The sequence below is a fragment of the Microtus pennsylvanicus genome, chromosome 5 (genome assembly GCF_037038515.1).
Source record: "Microtus pennsylvanicus isolate mMicPen1 chromosome 5, mMicPen1.hap1, whole genome shotgun sequence".
NCBI lineage: Eukaryota > Metazoa > Chordata > Mammalia > Rodentia > Cricetidae > Microtus > Microtus pennsylvanicus.
This window is the reverse complement of record NC_134583.1, coordinates 43,002,469-43,024,858: the sequence shown is the minus strand read 5'-3', so window position 1 is coordinate 43,024,858 and position 22,390 is coordinate 43,002,469. Positions and strand designations below refer to the sequence as shown.

Genomic DNA, 22,390 nt, shown 5'->3' with positions numbered 1-22,390 from the left:
GTCCTGCCCCGACTGAACTACAAGTCCCAGAAGGCACTACGAACACGTTCACTGCGCTATCTGGGGCGTAGTGACGAAGACAGTTACCATGGAGTTGCGCTGAGTAACCAGCAGGCAGTGGGACGCTGAGACCGGAGGGTAAGAAACTGCGGGTGAGTTGGGCGGGAAAACAGGAAACCCTTTCTAGGACACTAGAGATCTCTGAAAGGGAAAGAATTCCACAAAAGGAGTAAGAACATTTGCAATCGGGGACCTGAGATTCTCCCCAAACATTCATCTCTGTTCACGGTGAACACAACCCTTGAGATAAACTGGGGGACCATGAATATCATACCCATACGTATTTTGGCTCCTCAATACCAGCATGGCGCTTCCCTAGTATTAATGCCTCAAATCCCAGACACAGGGAAATCAGAAACTCCCTCGGGCATGGTGTTGGTTTTCCTCTAGAGAACCAGGATTTGTTTAACATCTGAGTAATTCACGGCCCTTAATTCTGAAAATGTAGAAAATATCACGGGAATAAGCAGGTTTTTCCCATCCATGTGCATATGAGTGTTGTCTGTAAATTAGCCTTTTCCTCCTACATTCCTGCCTGGTGGGCCTCTCAAAGATACAGTTTACATCTTCATTTCTTCTACATTCCTCATATCATATTTAGTAACTTCTCACGTTCTTTTACACTCTCTTTTTTCATTAAAACAACTCTATGAGTCAAGGATATTTATCACCATTCCACAGATTGAAAAACTGAAACCCAGAGATAAGTGATTTGCCCAAGACCACACAACACCAATTTCAAAGCTAGAAGTAGGTTTCCACTTCTGTAAGGCCAAACTATCTCTCTGTAGCCTGGCTACATCTACAGCAGCTTTTATTGTCCCAAGGATTATGTTAAACTGCCTGAGGGAAAAAGAACCTGTATGACCATCTTGAGTTATTTACACTTCAACATGAATGAGTGTCAGATCCAGCCTTGAAATTATTAATGAAGAAAGGAAACTAGAGACTGAAGGCAATGGGAGTCAAATGCGTTTAAATTAAGCAGGAAACAGCTGCCAGGACACCTGAGGTCTGAAGTTGTCACATCTCTGGGTTTGCTCTTCTGTTTCCCCACCTCACCACACCCACACCTTTATTGCCATCTACATCCCCAGCCACATCCGGGGAAGCACTTGTGGCCCCAGCAACTCTTTCAGGATAGATATGAGGCATGTCAAATTCACTGTTTCTCGATGCACTCCAGCCCTCTCTTCCAAACCTGGGATTCATCCAGTAATCCCACAATATTCACAACCCCCCACATGTTATCCTTACTAACACTTCCATTTATAATATGGTCCACTTAATACCTAAGTGCCTTTTTCTTATTAAGAATTTTATACATGCATACAATGTGTTTTGATAAAATCTACTTTCCTTCATTCCCTCACCTCCAAATCATCCCTTAGACCCCTAAATGGTTTTTGTTGTTGTTTTATTTATTTATTTATTTATTTATTTATTTATTTATTTATTTATTTTTGAGACAAACTCATATAATTCCCCCTGCAACTCCCTCCCTAAATACTGGGATTAAAGGTGTACACCACCACATCTAGCTAAATGTCTTTTTTTAATGGGTGTGTTTTGTTGTTTTTTTGTTTGTTTTTTAATATGTATTTATTTATTTATTATGTATACAATGTTCTGTCTGTGTACATGCCTGCAGGCCAGAAGAGGGCACCAGACCTCATTCCAGATGGTTGTGAGCCACCATGTGGTTGCTGGGAATTGAACTCAGGACCTTTGGAAGAGCAGGCAATGCTCTTAACCGCTGAGCCATCTCTCCAGCCCCCTTGTTTTTTTTTTTTTTTTTTTTTGAGAAAGAGTTTCTCTGTGTAGCCTTGGCTATCCTGGACCTTCCTTTGTAGACCAGGCTGGCCTCAAACTCAGAGCTAACAAACGCCTGCCTGTGCCTCCTGAGTGCTGGGATTACAGACAGCACCACCACCGCCCAGCTAAAAGACTATTTTATGTGTGCCACATAAGTAGTAACTTTGTTATTATTTATGTGACACGACACGTGTACAAGAGCCCTCTGAGCTGGACAGTGGTGGCACACACCTTTGATCTCAGCACCTGGCAGGCAGAGGCAGAGCCCTCTGAGCTGGGCAGTGGTAGCACACACCTTTGATCTCAGCACCTGGGAGGCAGAGGCAGGTGGATCTCTGTGAGTTTGAGGTCAGTCTGGTCTACAAAGCGAGTTCCAGGACAGCCAGGACTGTTGCACAGAGAAGTCAGAGGAGAGCATCCGGTCCCCTGATCTGCAGCTTCCAGTGTGGTGCTGGGAAGCAAACCCAGGCCCTCTCCAGGAACAGCACATGGACTTCGGAGCTATCTCTCCAGCCCCACTGTTGGTTTTTCTTCTAAAGACTTGGTCTTCCTTTGCCATCCAGGTTGTCCTCAAATGTGTGATCATTGTTCACTCTCCTTAGCCCCAAGTCTATATACATCCTGTGGCTTCCTGCTGTTGTTAGAATAAAGGAGCATCCCAGGTGGCTTCTGCCCACCTCTCTAGCCTGTACGCTGTAACCATAATACTCCTCTTTTCCATTCTAGTTTATATCACTTTAAGGTCTTCCAAATTTCTGAGCACACACTAGAACATGTCACCATGGAAACTTGGTTGGCCTTTGCCCACAGCTGTAATGCATGTCTTTTTTTTTTTCTTGTAGAAAGTAGGTTGTGAAAGTCAACCCAGCACCTAATACATACTAAGTACTTTTTGTCTCTCAGCTATATCCTAAGCCCCTGGAATGCTCGTCTTTTCCTCCTGTTCCTCTGTGCTTTTTGCCTGTACTTATCCTTCAGAGGTCTCCCAAATCACTTGAGAAATAACCAGGTTAGGTCCCTCAGTCCTTCTGTGTCATTTATCTGGTTGTAGCAGTCAGGTAGTGAGTAGACGAGGACATCCAACCATGAGAAGAACACGTTGCCTGCCCTGCTGGAGTCTGGTCAGACAGACAGAGAGCAGATAATGACAGCAAGCGCTCTGGGTGCTGCCATGGCAGTAAGTATAGGGGATGGTGAGAGCCAAGCAGGGAGACTCCTCATCCAGATTTGGAGATAAGGAAATTTTCCTCAGAAAAGTTCAAGCTGGAGTTGGCTCCTGAAGCAAGAGTAACAAAGGGAATGTTGAAAGAAATACATTCCAAGCAGATCATTCTGGAAAGGGAAACTTTCCATCGGAGAGGCTCGTGGGCATGCAGGGACCTTACTGTGAGCTACTGGATTTGGCCGGATTGCAGAATATGGTGAGGATGAGATGGAGTCAGCAGACAGGAGTCAAATATCCTTGGGCTTTCCTCTGGCACTTGGGAATGTATAATCTTCCAGAACATATTGGCTGCACACCCAATTTTTATGGCATCCTTTGATTTCTTCCCTCCACCTACAGCCCAGACACAGAAACCTGCTTTAAGCTAGGGTGTCAGTCTCCCATCCGCTCTCCTGACCTGATAATGCTCCAAGCCTCCTACAACTTACGTCACAACATGCTGGAGAAAGGGCAGGAACTGGCTAGCAATAAAACAGATTAAAATTCTTAGTAATTCTCCAAACTGGAATTTTTTGTCAACCTGGAATTGGTTAAGTAAAGTTAAAAATACCATGTATAGCCATGCAATGGTGGTGTACACCTTTAATCCCAGCACTCAGGAGGCAGAGGCAGGTGGATCTCTGTGAATTCAAGGCCAACCTGGTCTACAAGAGCTAGTTCCAGGACAGGCTCCAAAGCTACAGAGAAACCCTGTCTTGAAAACAACAAAAATAAATAAATAAATAATGCAAAAAGAAAAAGAAAGAAAGAGAAAAAAGAAAACAAAAACAGAGCAGCTGACTCCAGAGAGCAGCAAGCACCATCTGGGCTAGAAGGCAGGCCTTCTTTGTGACACAGTTAAGTCATCATTTATTCCTTAATTACTCCATTTATCCATCAAACCAGTACCTAGTCTTTGTCAAGTTCAGTGTAGAGTATTTATCAAAACAGAAGTCTAACTTCTTGTCCCTGTCCTCAAGTTTACAGGGAGAAAATGGAAATTAAATAAATAATAAAGAAATTAGTATGGAGGACTAAAGGTCTAACTCAGTTCCTAGAGTATTTGCCTCGGCTTGTAACACACGGTACAGTACTGACAGTACAGCTTCTTCCCACTATTGAGCATCTGCTGTTAGACCATACCATAGCTCTGCAGGTAGGGTTTTTCTTCATTTCACAAGTAGGAAAAGATGATGATAAAGTTTTGTCCAAAGTGCAGCTGGGGAATGGGTCAGCTAGTCAAACCATCCAAAATCACAGTGGCTTAAAACAAGCATTTATTCTTTCTTTGATGATGACTCTGAGTTACCTGGATGGTTCTTATCTTACTTGAGTTCATACATCTGCCTGCAGTCGTCTGTGGGTTAGGTGACCCTTCCAGTCTTGATATTGGCTGACTGTAGACTTGTCTGTCTGGCCTCAGCTGAGGTCACCGGCTTCTGTCTCACCTCCTCTAGCGCTCCAGCCAGTTCTCATGCATTGGCAGACAGCAGGACAGCAAGTCTTCCTATAAAGTTTCTATTGGCTAGGCTGGAAATGTAGCTCAGTGCTAGACCACTTCTTGCCTAGCATATAAAAGACTCTTGAGTTTGTGCCCAAAACAAAACATTAAATCTTGGGGGCGGGGGTTGTTGTTGTTGTTTGTTTGTTTGTTGTTGTTTTTTGAGACAGGGTTTCTCTGTAGCTTTGGAGCCTGTCCTGAAACTAAGTCTGTAGACCAGGCTGGCTTCGAACTCACCGAGATACACTGCCTCTGCCTCCTGAGTGCTGGGATTAAAGGTGTGCGCCACCACCACCTGGCTGTTTTCATTTTTCAATATCTCACTGGCTAGTTCAAAAGCTGAGCTCAGCATCAGAGGGGTGGAACTATTAAGTTATCATGCAAATGAGATAGATATAGGACAGACCATGAGTAGGAATCGATTCTTGCCAGCTTTAATACCTAAATTGATAAAAAATAAACTTAAATGATCTGTTTTCTCTGGAAACAAAAGATTTTTACAAAGCCAGGTATGGTGGCACATGCCTGTACTTGGCACTTAGGAAGCAGAGGCAGAGGGGATCAGGAATTCAAGTCATCCTTAGCTATATAGTGGGTTCCAGGCCAGCCAGGGCTATATGAGAACCTGCGTGTGTGTGTGCACGCATAAAAATTATATAATATTAAATATTCATACATGTATATTCATATATTTAAGACAGGGTTTCTCTGTGTAACACCTCTGGGTGTCCTAGAGTTCGCTTTGTAGACCAGGCTGACCTCAAACTCAGGGATTAAAGGCATGTGCCATCACTGCCTGGCGTATATAATTTTTTAAAAACTGTATATAAGAAGGTTGGAGGGATAGGGCTGGAGAGATGGCTCAGCAGGTAAAGCACTGAGCACTGTCTGCTCTTGCACAGGACCCAGGTTCAGTTTTCAGCACCCATGAAGCTCACATCCATCTTAAACTGCAGTTGTAGAGCATCTGGCAATCTCCTGACCTCCACAGGCACCAGACACCAGGTGGATTTATAGTGTGCTTACATACATACAGACAAAACACTCATACACAGAAAATAAATCTAAAACTATATTTTAAATTTTAAAAGGTACTTTAGGGACTGGGGAGATGGTTTGGTTGGTGAAGTGCTTGCCCTGCAAGCCTGAGGACCGAGCTCATCAGACAGTGTGCACACGCAGACCCTCAGCACTGGGGACCGAGCTCATCAGACAGTGTGCACACGCAGACCCTCAGCACTGGGGACCGAGCTCATCAGACAGTGTGCACACGCAGACCCTCAGCACTGGGGAGTCAGAGGCAGGCAGACTCCTGGGGCACTCGGGCTACTCAGCTCAGCCTGCCTGGCAAGCTCTAGGCCATTAAGAGATCCTATCTCAAAAAAGTGGGTAGCAACTAAGAAAGGACATCCAAGATTGTCCTGGGCCTTCGCTCACATGTGCATGTCTGTATAGGCATGCACACCCATGCTTATAAACATACAAGAAAGAACACTTATAGCCACAGCACCAGCACCGACAGAGAGAGCCGTCATCTTAGAGCTTCACTTCCAGTCTTAACTTCTGGAAGCTGGTGCTACACAAGATCATCTCTGCTCTAAAGTTATAGCCACCAAAGAACAGTAAAAAAAAAAAATTCTTTGATATTTTAAAATACATGTTCATGTCGGGTGGTAGTGGCAGCGCACACCTTTAATTCCAGCACAGGAGGCAGAGGCAGATTTCTCAATACATAGAGAAATCTTGTATTGAAAACCAAAAAAGGGGGCTGGAGAGATGTCTCAGAGGTTAAGAGCACTGACTGCTCTTCTGAAGGTCTTGAGTTCAACTCCCTGCAGCCACATGGTGTCTCACAACCATATGTTTTGTTTTTCTGGGTTTTTTTTTTTTTTTTTTTGGTTTTTCGAGACAGGGTTTCTCTGTGGCTTTGGAGCCTGTCCTGGAACTAGCTCTGTAGACCAGGCTGGCCTTGAACTCACAGAGATCCACCTGTCTCTGCCTCCCAAGTGCTGGGATTAAAGGCGTGCGCCACTGTTTGTTTGTTTTTGGGTTTCTCCGTACATTTTTTGGTTCCCGTCCTGGAACTAGCTCTTGTAGATCAGGCTGGTCTCGAACTCACAGAGATCTGCCTGCCTCTGCCTCCTGAGTGCTGGGATTAAAGGCATGCGCCACCACCGCCCAGCTCACAACCATCTGTTAATGAGATCTGATGCCCTCTTTTGGCCTGCAGGTATACATGCAGGCAGAACACTGTACACATAATAAATAATAAAGAAAACATTTTTTTTTAAAAGAAAAAAGAGAGATTGGAAAGATGTCTCAGCAGTCGAAAGCACTGGCTGCTCTTTCAAAGGACCTAGGTTCAATTCTCAGTACCTACACCATGGCTGACAACAGTCTATAACTCCAGTCCCAGGGGATCTGACCTCTGGCCTCCATAAGCACCAGACACATAACTGGTGCACAAACATACATGCAGGCAAAACAGCCATACATGTAATTTTTAATTAAATATATAATTTAAACTGTAGGTACTACCATAGGTTGGGCTTCTGCCTAAGCTAAATTCCTGTAGTTTTAGAAGAGATGACTGAGGGCTGCAGACATGGCTCAGTAAGAGCTTGTCAGATATGTGCAATAAATGTACATTCTATTCCTAACACCACAGGAAAAAGGAAAGAATAGTGAGTTGTTGAATGCCTATAGATTTTCCTAAGCCAAAAGAAAACTGCCTAAACTAATCTGGCATGGCTAAGAAAACACATACCAGTCAGGGCAATGAGGACCTCCACCATGTTGTCCATGTGTTCCTACAAGCTTGACTTTGCTGCTGCCCAGGGGGGTCTTCATCTCTGTCATTGTTAGCTCCTGGTCTTTTTTCTCCTCCTCCTCCTCCTCCTCCTCCTCCTCCTCCTCCTCCTCCTCCTCCTCCTCCTCTTCTTTTCTTCTTTTTTTTTTTTTTTTGAGATACAATTTTGTGTGGGCCAATGATAGCTTCAGACTTGGTCTGTAGCTGAGACTGACTGAACCCCTGATCTTTATGCTTCTGTCTCCCAAGTACTGGGATGACAAGTGTCAGCCACCACATACACTTTGATTTCTTAGAAAGGATTTCACTATGTAGCCCAGGCAGGTCTTGAACTTTAAATCATCCCAAGTGGAAAGGAGACCACTAGTGCCCAACTCAGATCTTCCTTCTTGGTCACTGACTTTTGTCATTTTCTCTCCTCCTTGGCTTTCTCTTCCCAGGATGGTCTGTCTCCAATAATGAAAATAGCAACTCTCAAATCAAGCTCAACATCATCTTCTTTTAGTTATTTTGCTTTTTGAGGCAGGGTCTTTCTATGTAGTCCTGGAGATCGATATGTAGACTAGGCTGGCCTCAAACTCATACAGATCCTCCTACCTTCTGGGATTAAGAGTGGTGGTAAGCCGGGCGATGGTGGCGCACGCCTTTAATCCCAGCACTCAGGAGGCAGAGGCAGGCGGATCTCTGTGAGTTCGAGACCAGCCTGGTCTACAGAGCTAGTTCCAGGACAAATTCCAAAGCCACAGAGAAACCCTGTCTCGAAAAACCAAAAAAAAAAAAAAAAAAAAAAAAAAAAGAGTGGTGGTATTTTTTAAAAAAGCGCTGGGATTCAAAGACCATGCCACTATGCTGGCCTAGAACCTTTCCTACTGAACAGCTGGTAACCCACTCCAGGTCTTCCACACCATTAGCAGGCTTTCATGGCTATTTGGAGGCCACTAGTCTCAGCCTTCAACTTCAGTTCTGTGTCTCCATCAAGTTACTGCATCCTTCCTGTAGACTTAGTATCTATGATTCAGGTCTTCCTAATGAACAACCTATGTCCATGGGGACAAACATTTGACAGAATTCAGATGCTGTGTATCTCAAAAGGTCAGTTAAGACTCCTACTTTTGTTGTTGAAGAGTCTCATGGAGCCCAGTCTGTCTTCAAATTTACCACATTGCTGGGGATGACATCGACTCCTGATGACCTTGCCTCCACTTCCTAAATGCTGAGTTACAGGTGTGTGCCACTTTGCCCAAGAGACTGCTAATTTTTAAAGCAAGATACTCCTTTTTTTTTCTTTTTTTTTTTTGGTTTTTCAAGACAGGGGTTTTCTTTGTAACAGCCCTGGCTGTCTTGGAACTGTCTTGTAGACCAGGCTGGCCTCTAACATAGATCTCCTGCCTCTGCCTCCTAAGTACTGAGACTAGAGGTATGTATCACCACACTTGGTTTAGAATTTCATTCCTCCAAAACAGATAAAGTCTGTCCTTGCACATAGTAAATTACACAAAAGGAATTTACTTGCACTGCATTTAAGTCTAAACTGCAATCAGGTCCTTCACGGGGTTTCTTGCTGTTGAGATAGGATTTCATAACATAGGCAGATCCTGACTTCATGATCCTCCTGCCTCAGCCTCCAGTGTTCACCAGCCACCTAGCATTCCCAGCTCTGTCTTTGCATTCTCAACAGTGTCCTTTATTTTGTTGTTGTTATTTGTTGTTTGTTTTTGAGACTGTGTTGCTCAAGCTGGCCTCAAAACCACAACCTTTCTGACTTAGAGTCCCAAATGCTATGACTACAGATAGGCCTCCTGGGTTTGGCTTCTAACAAAACTGATTTATTCAGTACTTGTTAATTCCATTGTCTCTGCACAGAATAATTTTTCCTTTGGTTCCTGTGATGAGTACTACATATCCCAAAGTTTTCCTTTGTCTGCCAGGAATGTAATAACTAAATCCTGGGGTCACTGATACATTTTGTCTTTTAACCTAGTTTTTGTTTGTTTTTAGAAACAGTATTTCTCTGTGTAGTCCTAGCAGGCCTGAAACTTGCTCTGTAGACCAGGCTGGCTTCGAGCTTTGGGGATCAGCATGCTTCCACCTTTCAAATGCTGTAACTAAAAGCATGTGTCACCACACCTGGCTTTTGTGTTCCATTTTTAATTTTCTGTATCAGCATTGTCAGTTTGGAGACCACTAGTCATAGTGACAACTAAGCACCTGACCCAACAGGTACCTAGTTCATCTTGAGATGGGCTCTGAAACAGCTCAGTAATTCCTAATATTGATTACATGTTAAATATTTTGGATAGTTTACTGAAATTATAGCTCCTAAAGTTATCTATTTATTTATTTATTTATATATGTGAACAAGTATATGGAATTCAGAAGACAATTTTATAGTGTTGATTCTGTGTTCCAGGGATCAAATTCAGGTTGCCAGGCTTGTGTAGCAACCTTCTGAACCTCCTCATAGTCCCAAATAGCTCCTAAAATCTTGAAATTATGTACCTCAAAAGTTAGGCTTGCTCTCTGCTGGCCAGCACTGCCAGGAAGTAAGGCAGGGGAGGTGACCATAGTGGGTGGAGTGAGAAGTAGGATAGCCTAGAGACTTGTCTTTTGTCTGCTTTTGTTCCTACAATTCGCACACACAACACAAACAGCCAGCCTGTGTTCTCAGCTTTCTTCATCCTGGGTGAGTAATAGCCCACAGCTCTTCCTGTTCTCAGGTGGCTCCCTACACATGGGAAAGGATTGGATAAGACACGTCACTCACTACAAATGACTGATAACTGTGTTCACCTCTCTCTGGGCTGTTTCCATTTTAACAGGGAACAATCCCTGAAGCCAGTGGAATGAATCCCTAATGGTGGAGTTTCAGGCTTCAGTGACAGGTGAGTGAAGGTAGCCTCTGGATTTCTGTTTATACGTGTTGTCACATCCAAGATGTGACTGGAAAGAGGGTTCTCAGATGGAAAGGGCTAACAGACAAGCTGCGCAGAGAAGGAAGGTAGCAAGTCTCTAGTTGTGTTAGAAAGTGAAGGACTCAAACACAAACCAGGTTCAGTGCAGGCCTTCAAGGGTTTGTTAAGTAATAGTGCAGCTGATGTCAACAGAGAGTAGGCAGCCAGCCAGTCTCCATGGTAACAACTGTGCAGTAGCAAAGGGATCTCAGGGCAGGGTTCTGGAAACTATGACTGCTGTCCACAACTGACTCAGCGTAACTCTGGGCAAGTCCTTCATCCTCTGGGTCTGTTTCTTCATCTGGAAAATAGGAATGGGCGCTATAGTCATGAGATAGTGCACTCAGGAGGCTGGGGCTGGTGGGTAGCTTGAGGCTAGCCTGGGCTACATTAGACCCTCTGTCAATAAAACAAAAACCCCATAAGGAACAGGTGCTGAGTTCTAAGTGTTATGAGGCTGCTCTGAGAACTAAGAAATAAACTGGTCAGTGTCTTAAAATGGAAACGCAGCTGGGCAGGCCTAAAGCTTAGAGAGTAAGACACAGTGTGGAGGGCTGTGGGCAGTCCATATCTGGAACAGTCATTCTTCTCTGTCCTTCCAGGCTGAACCCAGACTCCCAGGGCCCATGCTTCCACCTGATGAATGATGGCCTGAACTATGAGCAAACGGGACTGTTTGAACACTTCGGTGCAGGAGCCTCCTCTTGACTACTCCTTCAAAAGCATCCACGTGATCCAAGGTCAGCCCACAGAGCACAGCCGTCAGCACATTACCGTATCCAGATCATGCTAGGAAGAACCTAGGAAGAATCCTTAGTCTTCTATTTAAAACGCCTAAACAGATTTCCCCCAACTTCTTGATGTCTCTGAAGGGAGAGGGTGAAGTGAGGATTTTTTTTTTAAATAGAGATGAGGAGTGAAGGCAAATGCTCTGTATCTGAGCTTTATCCTCAGCCTTGGGATTAAAAAAATATATATTTTAATTTTACATGTATGGGTGTTTTGCTTGCACATATATCTGCACCCCTTGTATGCTTGGTGCAGACAGAGGCCATTCAGGGCATCGGACCCCCCGAATCTGGAGTTACAGATGGCTGTGAGCCTCCATGAAGGTGCTAGAAATTCAACGAGGTTCTTTGGAAGAGCATTTCTTTCAGCTCCCTTGAGATTTTTATTTTATGTCTATGAATGGTTTTCCTGATTGTTTATGCACTACATGCACATGCATGCCTGGTGCCCACGGAAGTCAGAAGAGGGTTTCAGATTCCCTAGAACTGGAGTTAGGGATTATTGTGAGCCATCATGTGGATACTGCCAATCAAACCCTGGTCTTCTGCAAGAGCAACACATGCTCTTTTGTGTGTGTGTGTGTGTGTGTGTGTGTGTGTGTGTGTGTGTGTGTGTGTGTGTGGTTTTCACGAGACAGGGTTTCTCTAAAGCTTTGGAGCCAGTCCTGGAACTTGCTCTGTAGACCAGGCTGGCATTGAACTCATAGAGATCCACCTGCCTCTGCCTCCTGAGTATTGGGATTAAAGGTGCATACCACTGCTGCCCAGCAGGAAACTGCTTTTGAGGGAGGACTAGCCCCTGACAGATCCCAGCCACACACATGCTCTTAACCACTCACCACCCCTAGTTTTTAAAAGTAGCAAATCTGCCGGGCAGTGGTGGCGCACGCCTTTAATCCCAGCACTCGGGAGGCAGAGGCAGGAGGATCTCTGTGAGTTCGAGGCCAGCCTGGTCTACAAGAGCTAGTTCCAGGACAGGAACCAAAAGCCACGGAGAAACCCTGTCTCGAAAAGTCAAAAAAATAAAAAATAAAAAAATAAAATAAAAGTAGCAAATCTGAAAGGAACCAGTGCTCTCTTGCGGTAGTTGACCTATCTTGAAGAGAAGTCAGGCTACAGGGGGAAATCATGAAGAATACTGAGAAACCACCCAATCAGTCAGGAGCCTTGGTCTTCTGTTTTTATCTTGAAAAGAGGAAACTAGTAGGAAAAATTAGGCCGCTGCCAGGTTCCACCAGGGTGGCAGAACCCAGTCTCTTGTCTAGGAACATAGGCCTGTTCTGTCTGTTGATAAAACATGACAGTCTTTTTAGCAACAAATTGGCATATTCCCAGTTAAAATTTTTGATAGATTTCTTCCAATCATTCCATATATACCAAGTTTACTCCATCATCACTGACATGCACTGCAGTTCAAGCTCTGCCCACATCCAATCTCATGTTACTCTTCAGTGTCTTCCTAAATAGGCAGCTGACCCCTTTCAGAGCACCCTGTGTTCAGCCCCCTCTGCCTCTGGTTACTGACCTCACAGTACACATGTATTATCTGCCTCTGGTTTTCTGTCAGTCAGTCACCCATTATTATTAGCTCAGGAGAATGACTAGACTGGGTTTTAGTTCGGGGCCTACTTCAGTTAGTGTCCAACACACCGGTAACTCATGTCTGTCTCTCCCCAGAACACACTCATCTACATGACCTTTATTGTGCTTTCTATTACTTCTGACGTAATACATATGTAAAAAGGGGTTTAGTTTTTGTGAATGAAAGCAGAAGTGTATTGTATCAAACTAACTCTTGACTTGTGGGCATGTGGGAAATGTTGCATGGCAACACAATGGAATTTAGGATCAAGGATTCCCTGTAGTTGGTGCCTCCCAATTTTAATTCTGTTAAGGGCTATATTTGTGGTCCAGTATCCAGGCCTACTCTGAACTAGGAGCCTTTGAATACATGCTCAAATAAAGTGCTACCTTAGTATAGCCTAAAGGGGGAGGTACCTAAAGCAATTTTAGATGCCCCTGGCCATTTCATGTTAAGGCAACTGGATCTAGGGTCTCCCTCACAGCGTGGGACCAGCCTTTTATGTGACATTTCCCTAAGCTGCATTATCAGAACAGGTGCTAGTTCATGTGGCATTATTACTCATCTAAGTCAAATCCTTTGAAAGTTTTTGGAAGGTATGAGAGGGAGACATGATTTGGAGTCTCCTCGTGGACAAAAGTATTCTGCTCCATTATCCTTCCGGCCTCTACTCCCCCTGCCGCAGGGCTCAGCCTTGGGTCCTGTTAATTCCAAGACTGATGCAGAGAGCCACCTGGTGGATGCCGTTTGACCTGCAGCTGAGAGGAAGTGGTCAGCTAGGGTGTGGAGAGTGCCGAGTGCTTTCTCCCTGCAGACTTGCTAAATGGAACTTTACCTAGTAAACTGTAGTCTGGCTCTGGGTCTCCCACCAACCCTCATATGAATCTCATTTGAAAAAGACATTGGGGGTGGGGGTTCTGTGGGTTTTCTCTGCACCCTCACTTTCCAATATGGGTATTCAGCTATCTGCTTGCACTTCCTATTTAACTGCACTCCAATTTGGCTTCTATCCTCAAGTAACATGGTTACCAGCTACTTCTGAGAATTATGAATCCCTGTCTTTCCTGGAACTTACTCCTCCATATCCTGTGGTTTCCCCACACAACTTCAAACCATCCCTCGGGCTCGAGAGGTGGCTTAGCAGGTAATAGCACACACTGGATTTGGTTTCCAGCACCCACATGGCTCACAGCCATCTGGCATTTTAGTTCTCAGGGATCTGATGGCTTCTTCATGCTGAAACACACACATGCACACATGAAATTTTAACTAAAAACAAAACCCTGTTCTTCAGATTATTCACTAACTTTTATGCCCTTCTCTTCCTCTCTGAGGTACACTGTACTAAGTTTGTGCGGCTGTTCCTCAGCTCTAGCCCTTCATTTTAATGACTACTTGCCCAGCTGGCTTCTCTTGCCTTTTCATACAACAGGAACTTCTTAACACATCAAACCTAAACTCATCACCTTTCCAATCCAGTTTTCTCGAGAAATTCTTCATCGGCTAATAGAGCCTGAACAAAAAGTGGGGCACCATCTTCAGATAGCCTTCTACCTTTACTTCAGTCAGCCAGTTCATAATTGCTATGTCTACCTTATCTCATGCTAAAGTAGACAAACTGATCATTGAATTCTATCTACCTTCTAAATCCATCTTCTACATAGAAGCTTCAAAGTCACCTTTCAAGTGAAAAGCTGAATTATCTCTGGTGGGTGTTTTTTCTTTTTATGTACACGGCATTTTTCCTGCACTTGTCTGTAAGGGTATTGGATCCCTGGAACTAGCGTTACAGATAGTTGTGGATGCTAAGAATTGAACCCAGGTTCTCTGGAAGAGTACCCAGTGCTCTTAACCTTTGAGCCATTTCTCCAGCCTTCTAATTTTTTTGTTTGTTTTTTTTTTTCAGACAGGGTTTCTGTGTGTAGTCCTGGAACTCACTTTGTAGACCAGGCTGACCTTGATCTACCTCCCAAATGCTGGGATTAAAGGTGTACACCACCACCGCCTAGCTGAATTATGTTTTAAATACTCCTATGACTTCTTATTCCCTACAGGACAAAGCCTGGCATTTAGGACTAAGGACTGGCTCCTCCCCGCTCTCGTGTCTTTGCTCAGTTGTTCTCATCTTCCCCTGTACATGGTGACATGTGGCTCCTCCCCGCTCTTGTGTCTTTGTACATGTGGTTCTCATCCTTTCTCCCCTTTTCTGCCTGGTCAACGTCTCCTAATCTACAAAGTTCAGCTCGATTTCACCTTCCCTGTTTGTGCTCAGTGCACCAAGACCCTTTCTGTTGTAATAAGAGCCGCGGGGTGCTTCCCGCCACCCGGCCGCCCTCTCGGCTAGCTTATGCCCGAAATAACAACACACAAACTGTATTCATTTAATCACTGCTTGGCCCATTTCTATCTAGCCTCTTCTAGGCTAATTCTCACATATTAATTTAGCCCATTTCTAATCATCTGTGTAGCGCCCCTAGGTGCGCTTACCGGGAAGATTCTAGCCTATGTCCATCCTGGGTCAGAGCTTCATTGCTTGTGTCTGCCTGGGAGCTGGGAGCATGGCGTCTCTCTGAAGCGTCTGCTCCCGAGAGGAGAGCTGTGGAGTCTGAGCTCACTTCCTCTTCCTCCCAGCATTCTCTTCTGTTTACTCCTCCCACCTATGTTTCTTTATTACTTAACCAATGACCTTCCTCCATCACCTTTCCTTGCTGCAGTGACTGTGGGCTATCACATAAAACTCACTGCCAGTTTGTTTCCATCCTGCCCACAGAAATTCCTGAGGCACATAAGCTTCATCCCTGCCCTACGGCTCATCCAAAGCCTGGCAATTATCTCATTGTTTACTACTGTGTATCTACTATCTGATAAAAGCTTGTAATTAATGGAGGAATGGACACTGGATACGCTCCACTGAAGTAAATTCTGTAAGCTACACTAGAAGAGGATTCTGCATTTTGTGATCTCATCTTGGCTTACCCCAACAACTCTGGTTCTTCCTTTCCTTATCTGTAAAATGGGAAAAAGCCTGTGTTCCACTAATAGGGGTGGTATACACAGAATCCAATAATGCAATAGACATGAGAAGGCCATCTGACTTAAAATTCTTTAGCCCTTACTTACTCTAAGCTTACTCTGATCTTTGGAGCTTGAAATGGGTGGGGCGGAACCTCAAAGTAGCATTTGTATGTTCATCTTTCCAGTTCTTCCTTCTCTCTCCCTAAAGGCAGAAAGGCAAAGATAATGAACCCAAGCAGCCTTGAGCTAGAGTGATGGCGTGGAGGTTAAGAGCACCTATTGTTCCTACAGAGACACCAAGTTCAATTCCTAATACCCACACAGTGGCTCACAACCACCCCAATTCCAGTTGTAAGGGATCTTGCTTGCTCTTCTGACTTCTGCAGCCACCAGGCATGTGTACATACATACAGGCAAAACATTCATACAAGTAAATAAACTCGTCTCATTTTGTCATTATAGATCTGGTAAGTGAGGAGCCAAGGACAGGTCTACGACCAGTGAAGCACTCAAAGTCAGGAAAGTCACTGACCCAGTCCCTGTGGCTCAACAACAATGTCCTCAATGATCTAAAAGACTTCAGCCAGGTGGTTTCACAGCTTCTGCAGCATCCAGAGAACCTGGCCTGGATTGACCTCTCCTTCAATGACCTGACTTCCATTGACCCTGTGAGTTCCTAGCCTCGGGCATCTAGTCAAAGGGTAGCTTGAAGCCACTGCTCCAGCCACAGCCTTTTTACTCCCTTGTCAAGGAAGTAGAGGCAGGGTGGTGCAGTTCAAACAATGGAGTTGTAGAGATACATTACCCAGGCACAAATCTTTAGTTTCCCCCTTTACTTAACAGTAAATAACTTGTTTCTTGAGATGGCCTCATAAGTATCCCTAGTTGGCCTGGAACTCACTATGTAGACCAGGTTGGTCTTTACTTAGAGATCCACCTGCATTTGCTTCCCCGGAGGCTCACAAGCTACATAGGTTCTTTTATGGGGGGGATGGGGTTGCAGGGGGTTGAGACAAGGTTTCTCTGTGTTGCCCTGGCTGTCCTGGAATTCGCTCTGTAGACCAGGCTGGCCTCCAACTCACTGAGATCCACCTGCTTCTGCCTCCCAATGGCTGGGATTAAAGGTGTGCGCCACTATCGCCCAGCAAGCTACATAGTTTATTAAAACTTCAGCCTTCCTATAAATGGGGATTCAATGCCATAATCATAATGGTTTTATAAGGATCAAATGAAAATGTTTGAGAACCAACTTGCCTGTCAGTGACTGGAGTAAAACTATAGCACTTCCTGTGTTTTGTACTGAGCTCCATAGAGGAAGAGGTAGTAGAAAAGTACATCAGTTGCTTTCTGTGAAGTTGAAGTTTTAAAAACATAGTTTGGTCAAGAATGTTGGTGCTTGCTTGTAATTCTAGCACTTGGAAGTTAGAGGTAGGAAGATGAGTTCAATGTCACCCTCAGCTATAATGTAATTCTAGCACTGGGAAGTTAGAGGTGGGAAGATGAGTTCAATGTCACCCTCAGCTATAATGTAATTCTAGCACTGGGAAGTTAGAGGTAGGAAGATGAGTTCAATTTCATCCTCAGCTATAATGTAATTCTAGCACTGGGAAGTTAGAGGTGGGAGGATGAGTTCAATGTCACCCTCAGCTATAATGTAATTCTAGCACTGGGAAGTTAGAGGTAGGAAGGTGAGTTCAATGTCACCCTCAGCTATAATGTAATTCTAGCACTGGGAAGTTAGAGGTAGGAAGGTGAGTTCAATGTCATCCTCAGCTATAATGTAATTCTAGCACTGGGAAGTTAGAGGTGGGAAGATGAGTTCAATGTCACCCTCAGCTATAATGTAATTCTAGCACTGGGAAGTTAGAGGTGGGAAGATGAGTTCAATGTCACCCTCAGCTATAATGTAATTCTAGCACTGGGAAGTTAGAGGTAGGAAGATGAGTTCAATGTCATCCTCAGCTATAATGTAATTCTAGCACTGGGAAGTTAGAGGTGGGAAGATGAGTTCAATGTCACCCTCAGCTATAATGTAATTCTAGCACTGGGAAGTTAGAGGTGGGAAGATGAGTTCAATGTCACCCTCAGCTATAATGTAATTCTAGCACTGGGAAGTTAGAGGTAGGAAGATGAGTTCAATGTCATCCTCAGCTATAATGTAATTCTAGCACTGGGAAGTTAGAGGTAGGAAGATGAGTTCAATGTCACCCTCAGCTATAATGTAATTCTAGCACTGGGAAGTTAGAGGTGGGAAGATGAGTTCAATGTCATCCTCAGCTATAATGTAATTCTAGCACTGGGAAGTTAGAGGTAGGAAGATGAGTTCAATGTCACCCTCAGCTATAATGTAATTCTAGCACTGGGAAGTTAGAGGTAGGAAGATGAGTTCAATGTCATCCTCAGCTATAATGTAATTCTAGCACTGGGAAGTTAGAGGTAGGAAGGTGAGTTCAATGTCATCCTCAGCTATAATGTAATTCTAGCACTGGGAAGTTAGAGGTAGGAAGATGAGTTCAATGTCATCCTCAGCTATAATGTAATTCTAGCACTGGGAAGTTAGAGGTAGGAAGATGAGTTCAATGTCACCCTCAGCTATAATGTAATTCTAGCACTGGGAAGTTAGAGGTAGGAAGATGAGTTCAATGTCACCCTCAGCTATAATGTAATTCTAGCACTGGGAAGTTAGAGGTAGGAAGGTGAGTTCAATGTCATCCTCAGCTATAATGTAATTCTAGCACTGGGAAGTTAGAGGTAGGAAGATGAGTTCAATGTCACCCTCAGCTATAATGTAATTCTAGCACTGGGAAGTTAGAGGTGGGAGGATGAGTTCAATGTCACCCTCAGCTATAATGTAATTCTAGCACTGGGAAGTTAGAGGTAGGAAGATGAGTTCAATGTCACCCTCAGCTATAATGTAATTCTAGCACTGGGAAGTTAGAGGTAGGAAGGTGAGTTCAATGTCATCCTCAGCTATAATGTAATTCTAGCACTGGGAAGTTAGAGGTAGGAAGGTGAGTTCAATGTCACCTTCAGCTATAATGTAATTCTAGCACTGGGAAGTTAGAGGTGGGAAGATGAGTTCAATGTCACCCTCAGCTATAATGTAATTCTAGCACTGGGAAGTTAGAGGTGGGAAGATGAGTTCAATGTCATCCTCAGCTATAATGTAATTCTAGCACTGGGAAGTTAGAGGTAGGAAGGTGAGTTCAATGTCATCCTCAGCTATAATGTAATTCTAGCACTGGGAAGTTAGAGGTAGGAAGGTGAGTTCAATGTCATCCTCAGCTATAATGTAATTCTAGCACTGGGAAGTTAGAGGTAGGAAGGTGAGTTCAATGTCATCCTCAGCTATAATGTAATTCTAGCACTGGGAAGTTAGAGGTGGGAAGATGAGTTCAATGTCACCCTCAGCTATAATGTAATTCTAGCACTGGTAAGTTAGAGGTAGGAAGGTGAGTTCAATGTCATCCTCAGCTATAATGTAATTCTAGCACTGGGAAGTTAGAGGTGGGAAGATGAGTTCAATGTCACCCTCAGCTATAATGTAATTCTAGCACTGGGAAGTTAGAGGTAGGAAGGTGAGTTCAATGTCATCCTCAGCTATAATGTAATTCTAGCACTGGGAAGTTAGAGGTGGGAAGATGAGTTCAATGTCATCCTCAGCTATAATGTAATTCTAGCACTGGGAAGTTAGAGGTGGGAAGATGAGTTCAATGTCACCCTCAGCTATAATGTAATTCTAGCACTGGGAAGTTAGAGGTAGGAAGGTGAGTTCAATGTCATCCTCAGCTATAATGTAATTCTAGCACTGGGAAGTTAGAGGTAGGAAGGTGAGTTCAATGTCATCCTCAGCTATAATGTAATTCTAGCACTGGGAAGTTAGAGGTGGGAAGATGAGTTCAATGTCACCCTCAGCTATAATGAGCTTTATAGGCTACGAGAAAGGAGAAGGAAGACAAAAAAAAAAAAAAAAGGAAGCAAACTAGGGAGAAAAAAATTTAGAAAAAGAAAGATTTGGGCCCCTTCTTGCCCAAGACTCCTATTGGAGGGGAAAGTTTAGAGCATGACTTGGAGACTGTTCCCTGAAATATACAACAATATGAACTCAACTAAGAGCTGATACCCCTGCAGGCAGACTCATGGATCATCAGAGTTGGAAAGGCCTTAGCAATAAGTTAAGTCTTAAGGAGAACTGCCAGCTGACCACTCAAATGGATAACCAGATGCACGCCAGCTATATTTTAGGTTTTATCCCTAAAAGGGACTTAAAAGGTTAATTTACTCATGTTAAGAGCATTTGTTGTTCTTGCAAGAGGACCCAGGTTCGATTCCTAGCACATAAATGGTGTTTCACAACCATCCATATAACAGGTTCCTGGGGACCTGATGCCCTCTTCTTTTACTAGGCTCTTATGTGGGGTACAAACGTACACACAAGCCAAACTCATACAAATTAAGTAAGGGCTAGAAAGACAGCTCAGCAGTTAAGAGTCCTTGCTGCCCTTCCAAGGACCTAGGTTCAATACCCATCACCCACATGGTGGCTCACAACTGTCTGTAAATCCAGTTCCAGGAAACCCAATGGCACTAGGCAGGCAGGCATGTGGTGTACATACATACACATAGGCAAAATACCCATACACATAAAAGAATAATTTTTTTTTTTTTTTTGGTTTTTCGAGACAGGGTTTCTCTGTGGCTTTGGAGCCTGTCCTGGAACTAGCTCTGTAGACCAGGCTGGTCTCAAACTCACAGAGATCCGCCTGCCTCTGCCTCCCGAGTGCTGGGATTAAAGGCGTGCGCCACCATCGGCCGGCCAAGAATAATTTTTTTAAAGTAACAAAAGCATATTAGAGTCATCTAGAATGGCTGTGCAAGGTGCTGAGGGGCCAAGTTGTTCTCCACCAGACAGTCTGAGCAGAGATGGAGTCTTTGTCCAGCTGACATTTGATTTCTGTCTTAACAGGTCCTAACAACATTCTTCAACCTAAGTGTCCTCTACCTTCACGGCAACAGCATCATTCGCCTAGGGGAGGTGAATAAGCTATCTGTCCTCCCTCGTCTCCGAAGCCTGACTCTCCATGGGAACCCCATAGAGGAAGAAAAGGGGTACAGGTAAGTATCTGGAGCTGGGGTCCAGATGAGACCCCCTAAGGAACAAGGGGAGGGAAGACAAGAAATTGAAGACCACTCTTCTCCACATGTGGACTTTGACATTCTCCCCTTGCTCTAGAATGAACCTAGTCTTCCCAACTCACAGCCAAGCTCCCCTCCATTCCTTGCTGTCAGAAGAGATAGCAGCAACTGGTAGAGGGGGGGGGAGTCCTACTGTGGGGGCCCGTCCCCAGCCCAAGTCTTCCCCACAGGCAGTATGTGCTGTGCAACCTGCCCCGCATCACCACATTCGACTTCAGTGGAGTCACCAAGGCAGACCGCACCACAGCTGAGGTCTGGAAACGCATGAACATCAAGCCCAAGAAGGTCCGGATCAAGCAGGATGTACTCTGAGATTTGAAGGACCCAGCACGCCTAATGCCCTGAGGATGATCAGCTTGGTTTGACAATAAATAATTTGAGCTGTTCAGCAGATTAAAGTCCCCTGTACCTTGTAAGGATGCCTGCCTTCCATGCCCAGCAACTACCAGTAAAACTTAATAGTGGATGCAAAGGCTACTGGCCTGGCCTGAGCCCAAGAGCCTGCTTGTTACCGTGTGGGAAACTCTCCTGTCTTCACTGGGTCCCCTTTGGACTCTTTAGCCTTCAGGGATCACGGGAATGGAATAGTTTAGCAATTTCCAAAAATCCTTGAATTTGTAGAAATCTTTTTGCCTCTGCTTCTTGAGTGCTGGTATTACAGGAATAAGCAAACAAGCCTCACCCAAAATCTTCAAAAAGGGCCAAGGTATGCGGAGCTGCCTTAAATCTCCAGAGTAAAGCCAGAAAATTGCTGTGATCTGTTTCTTTCTTTTTGTTTTTTGTGGGTTGTTTTTTCGAGACAGGGTTTCCCTGTGTAACAGTCCTAGCTCTCCTGTAACTAGCTCTTGTAGACCAGGCTGGCCTCAAACTCACAGAGATTCACCTGCCTCTGCCTCCTGAGTGCTGGGATTAAAGGCGTGCACCACCATCGCCCAGCCTGTGATCTATTTCTATTAGAGCAGAGTAGTTTTATACTTTCAGGTTGTGATTCTGGTTAAGATTTCATTTCCTAGATGGCCAGTGGTAACACCCACCTTTATTCCCAGCACTGGAGGCAAAGGCAGTCAGGTCTCTGTGAGTTCAAGGCCAGCCTGATCGACGTAGTGAGTTCTAAGATAGCCTAAACTACATAGTCAACAACAACAACAAAATTTCATTTCCTGAAAAGAATAACCAGTGGAATATGACCTCCTCTCACCCCTAGGGGCTATATCTAAGCCTGCTGAGCTGGTGAGGACTCCAACAATCACAGCTGCCTCCGATTCAAGTATGTACAGCTCTGACAATGTTAGCATCAATAGATAAGGGAAAATAGGGAAAGCCTACCTGAGGTTACCCCACACTCCATCAGCTAAGACTTGGCAACCCTGAACTTTTGCCTTCTGGATTCCTCTTTAATGCTCTGCATCTCACTGCTCACAAACTCTGAATAGCCAAAAATACACAGTGGAGTAGTGGGCAGGACAGAG

General features: G+C 44.4%; 1 protein-coding gene across 3 annotated transcripts; it reads left to right on the top strand.

Annotated features, from left to right (window-relative positions):
• The first annotated feature begins 58 nt into the window (after window positions 1-58).
• On the top strand, window positions 59-22,330 carry Lrrc51 (leucine rich repeat containing 51). Of its 3 annotated transcripts, none has more exons than XM_075971652.1 (6): window positions 59-138; window positions 10,209-10,271; window positions 10,943-11,080; window positions 16,188-16,393; window positions 20,692-20,840; window positions 21,092-22,330. In XM_075971652.1, exons 3-6 carry the CDS (start codon window positions 10,999-11,001, stop codon window positions 21,231-21,233), a joined length of 579 nt encoding a protein of 192 aa, XP_075827767.1. In that variant the 5' UTR covers window positions 59-138; window positions 10,209-10,271; window positions 10,943-10,998; the 3' UTR covers window positions 21,234-22,330. The 3 variants fall into 3 exon arrangements, with proteins under 3 accessions (XP_075827767.1, XP_075827765.1, XP_075827766.1); XM_075971650.1 differs by having other exon boundaries at window positions 62-138; window positions 20,959-21,235; XM_075971651.1 differs by having other exon boundaries at window positions 94-152; window positions 20,959-21,235.
• Window positions 22,331-22,390: the final 60 nt, after the last annotated feature.

Coding starts and splice junctions, on each gene's coding strand:
- Lrrc51 (XM_075971650.1), top strand. CDS start 10,999: ATGAGCAAACGGGACTGTTTGAACACTTCGGTGCAGGAGCCTCCTCTT. Junction 11,081..16,187: donor AAGCATCCACGTGATCCAAG/GTCAGCCCACAG, acceptor TTGTCATTATAG/ATCTGGTAAGTGAGGAGCCA. Junction 20,841..20,958: donor GAGGAAGAAAAGGGGTACAG/GTAAGTATCTGG, acceptor CCCTTGCTCTAG/AATGAACCTAGTCTTCCCAA.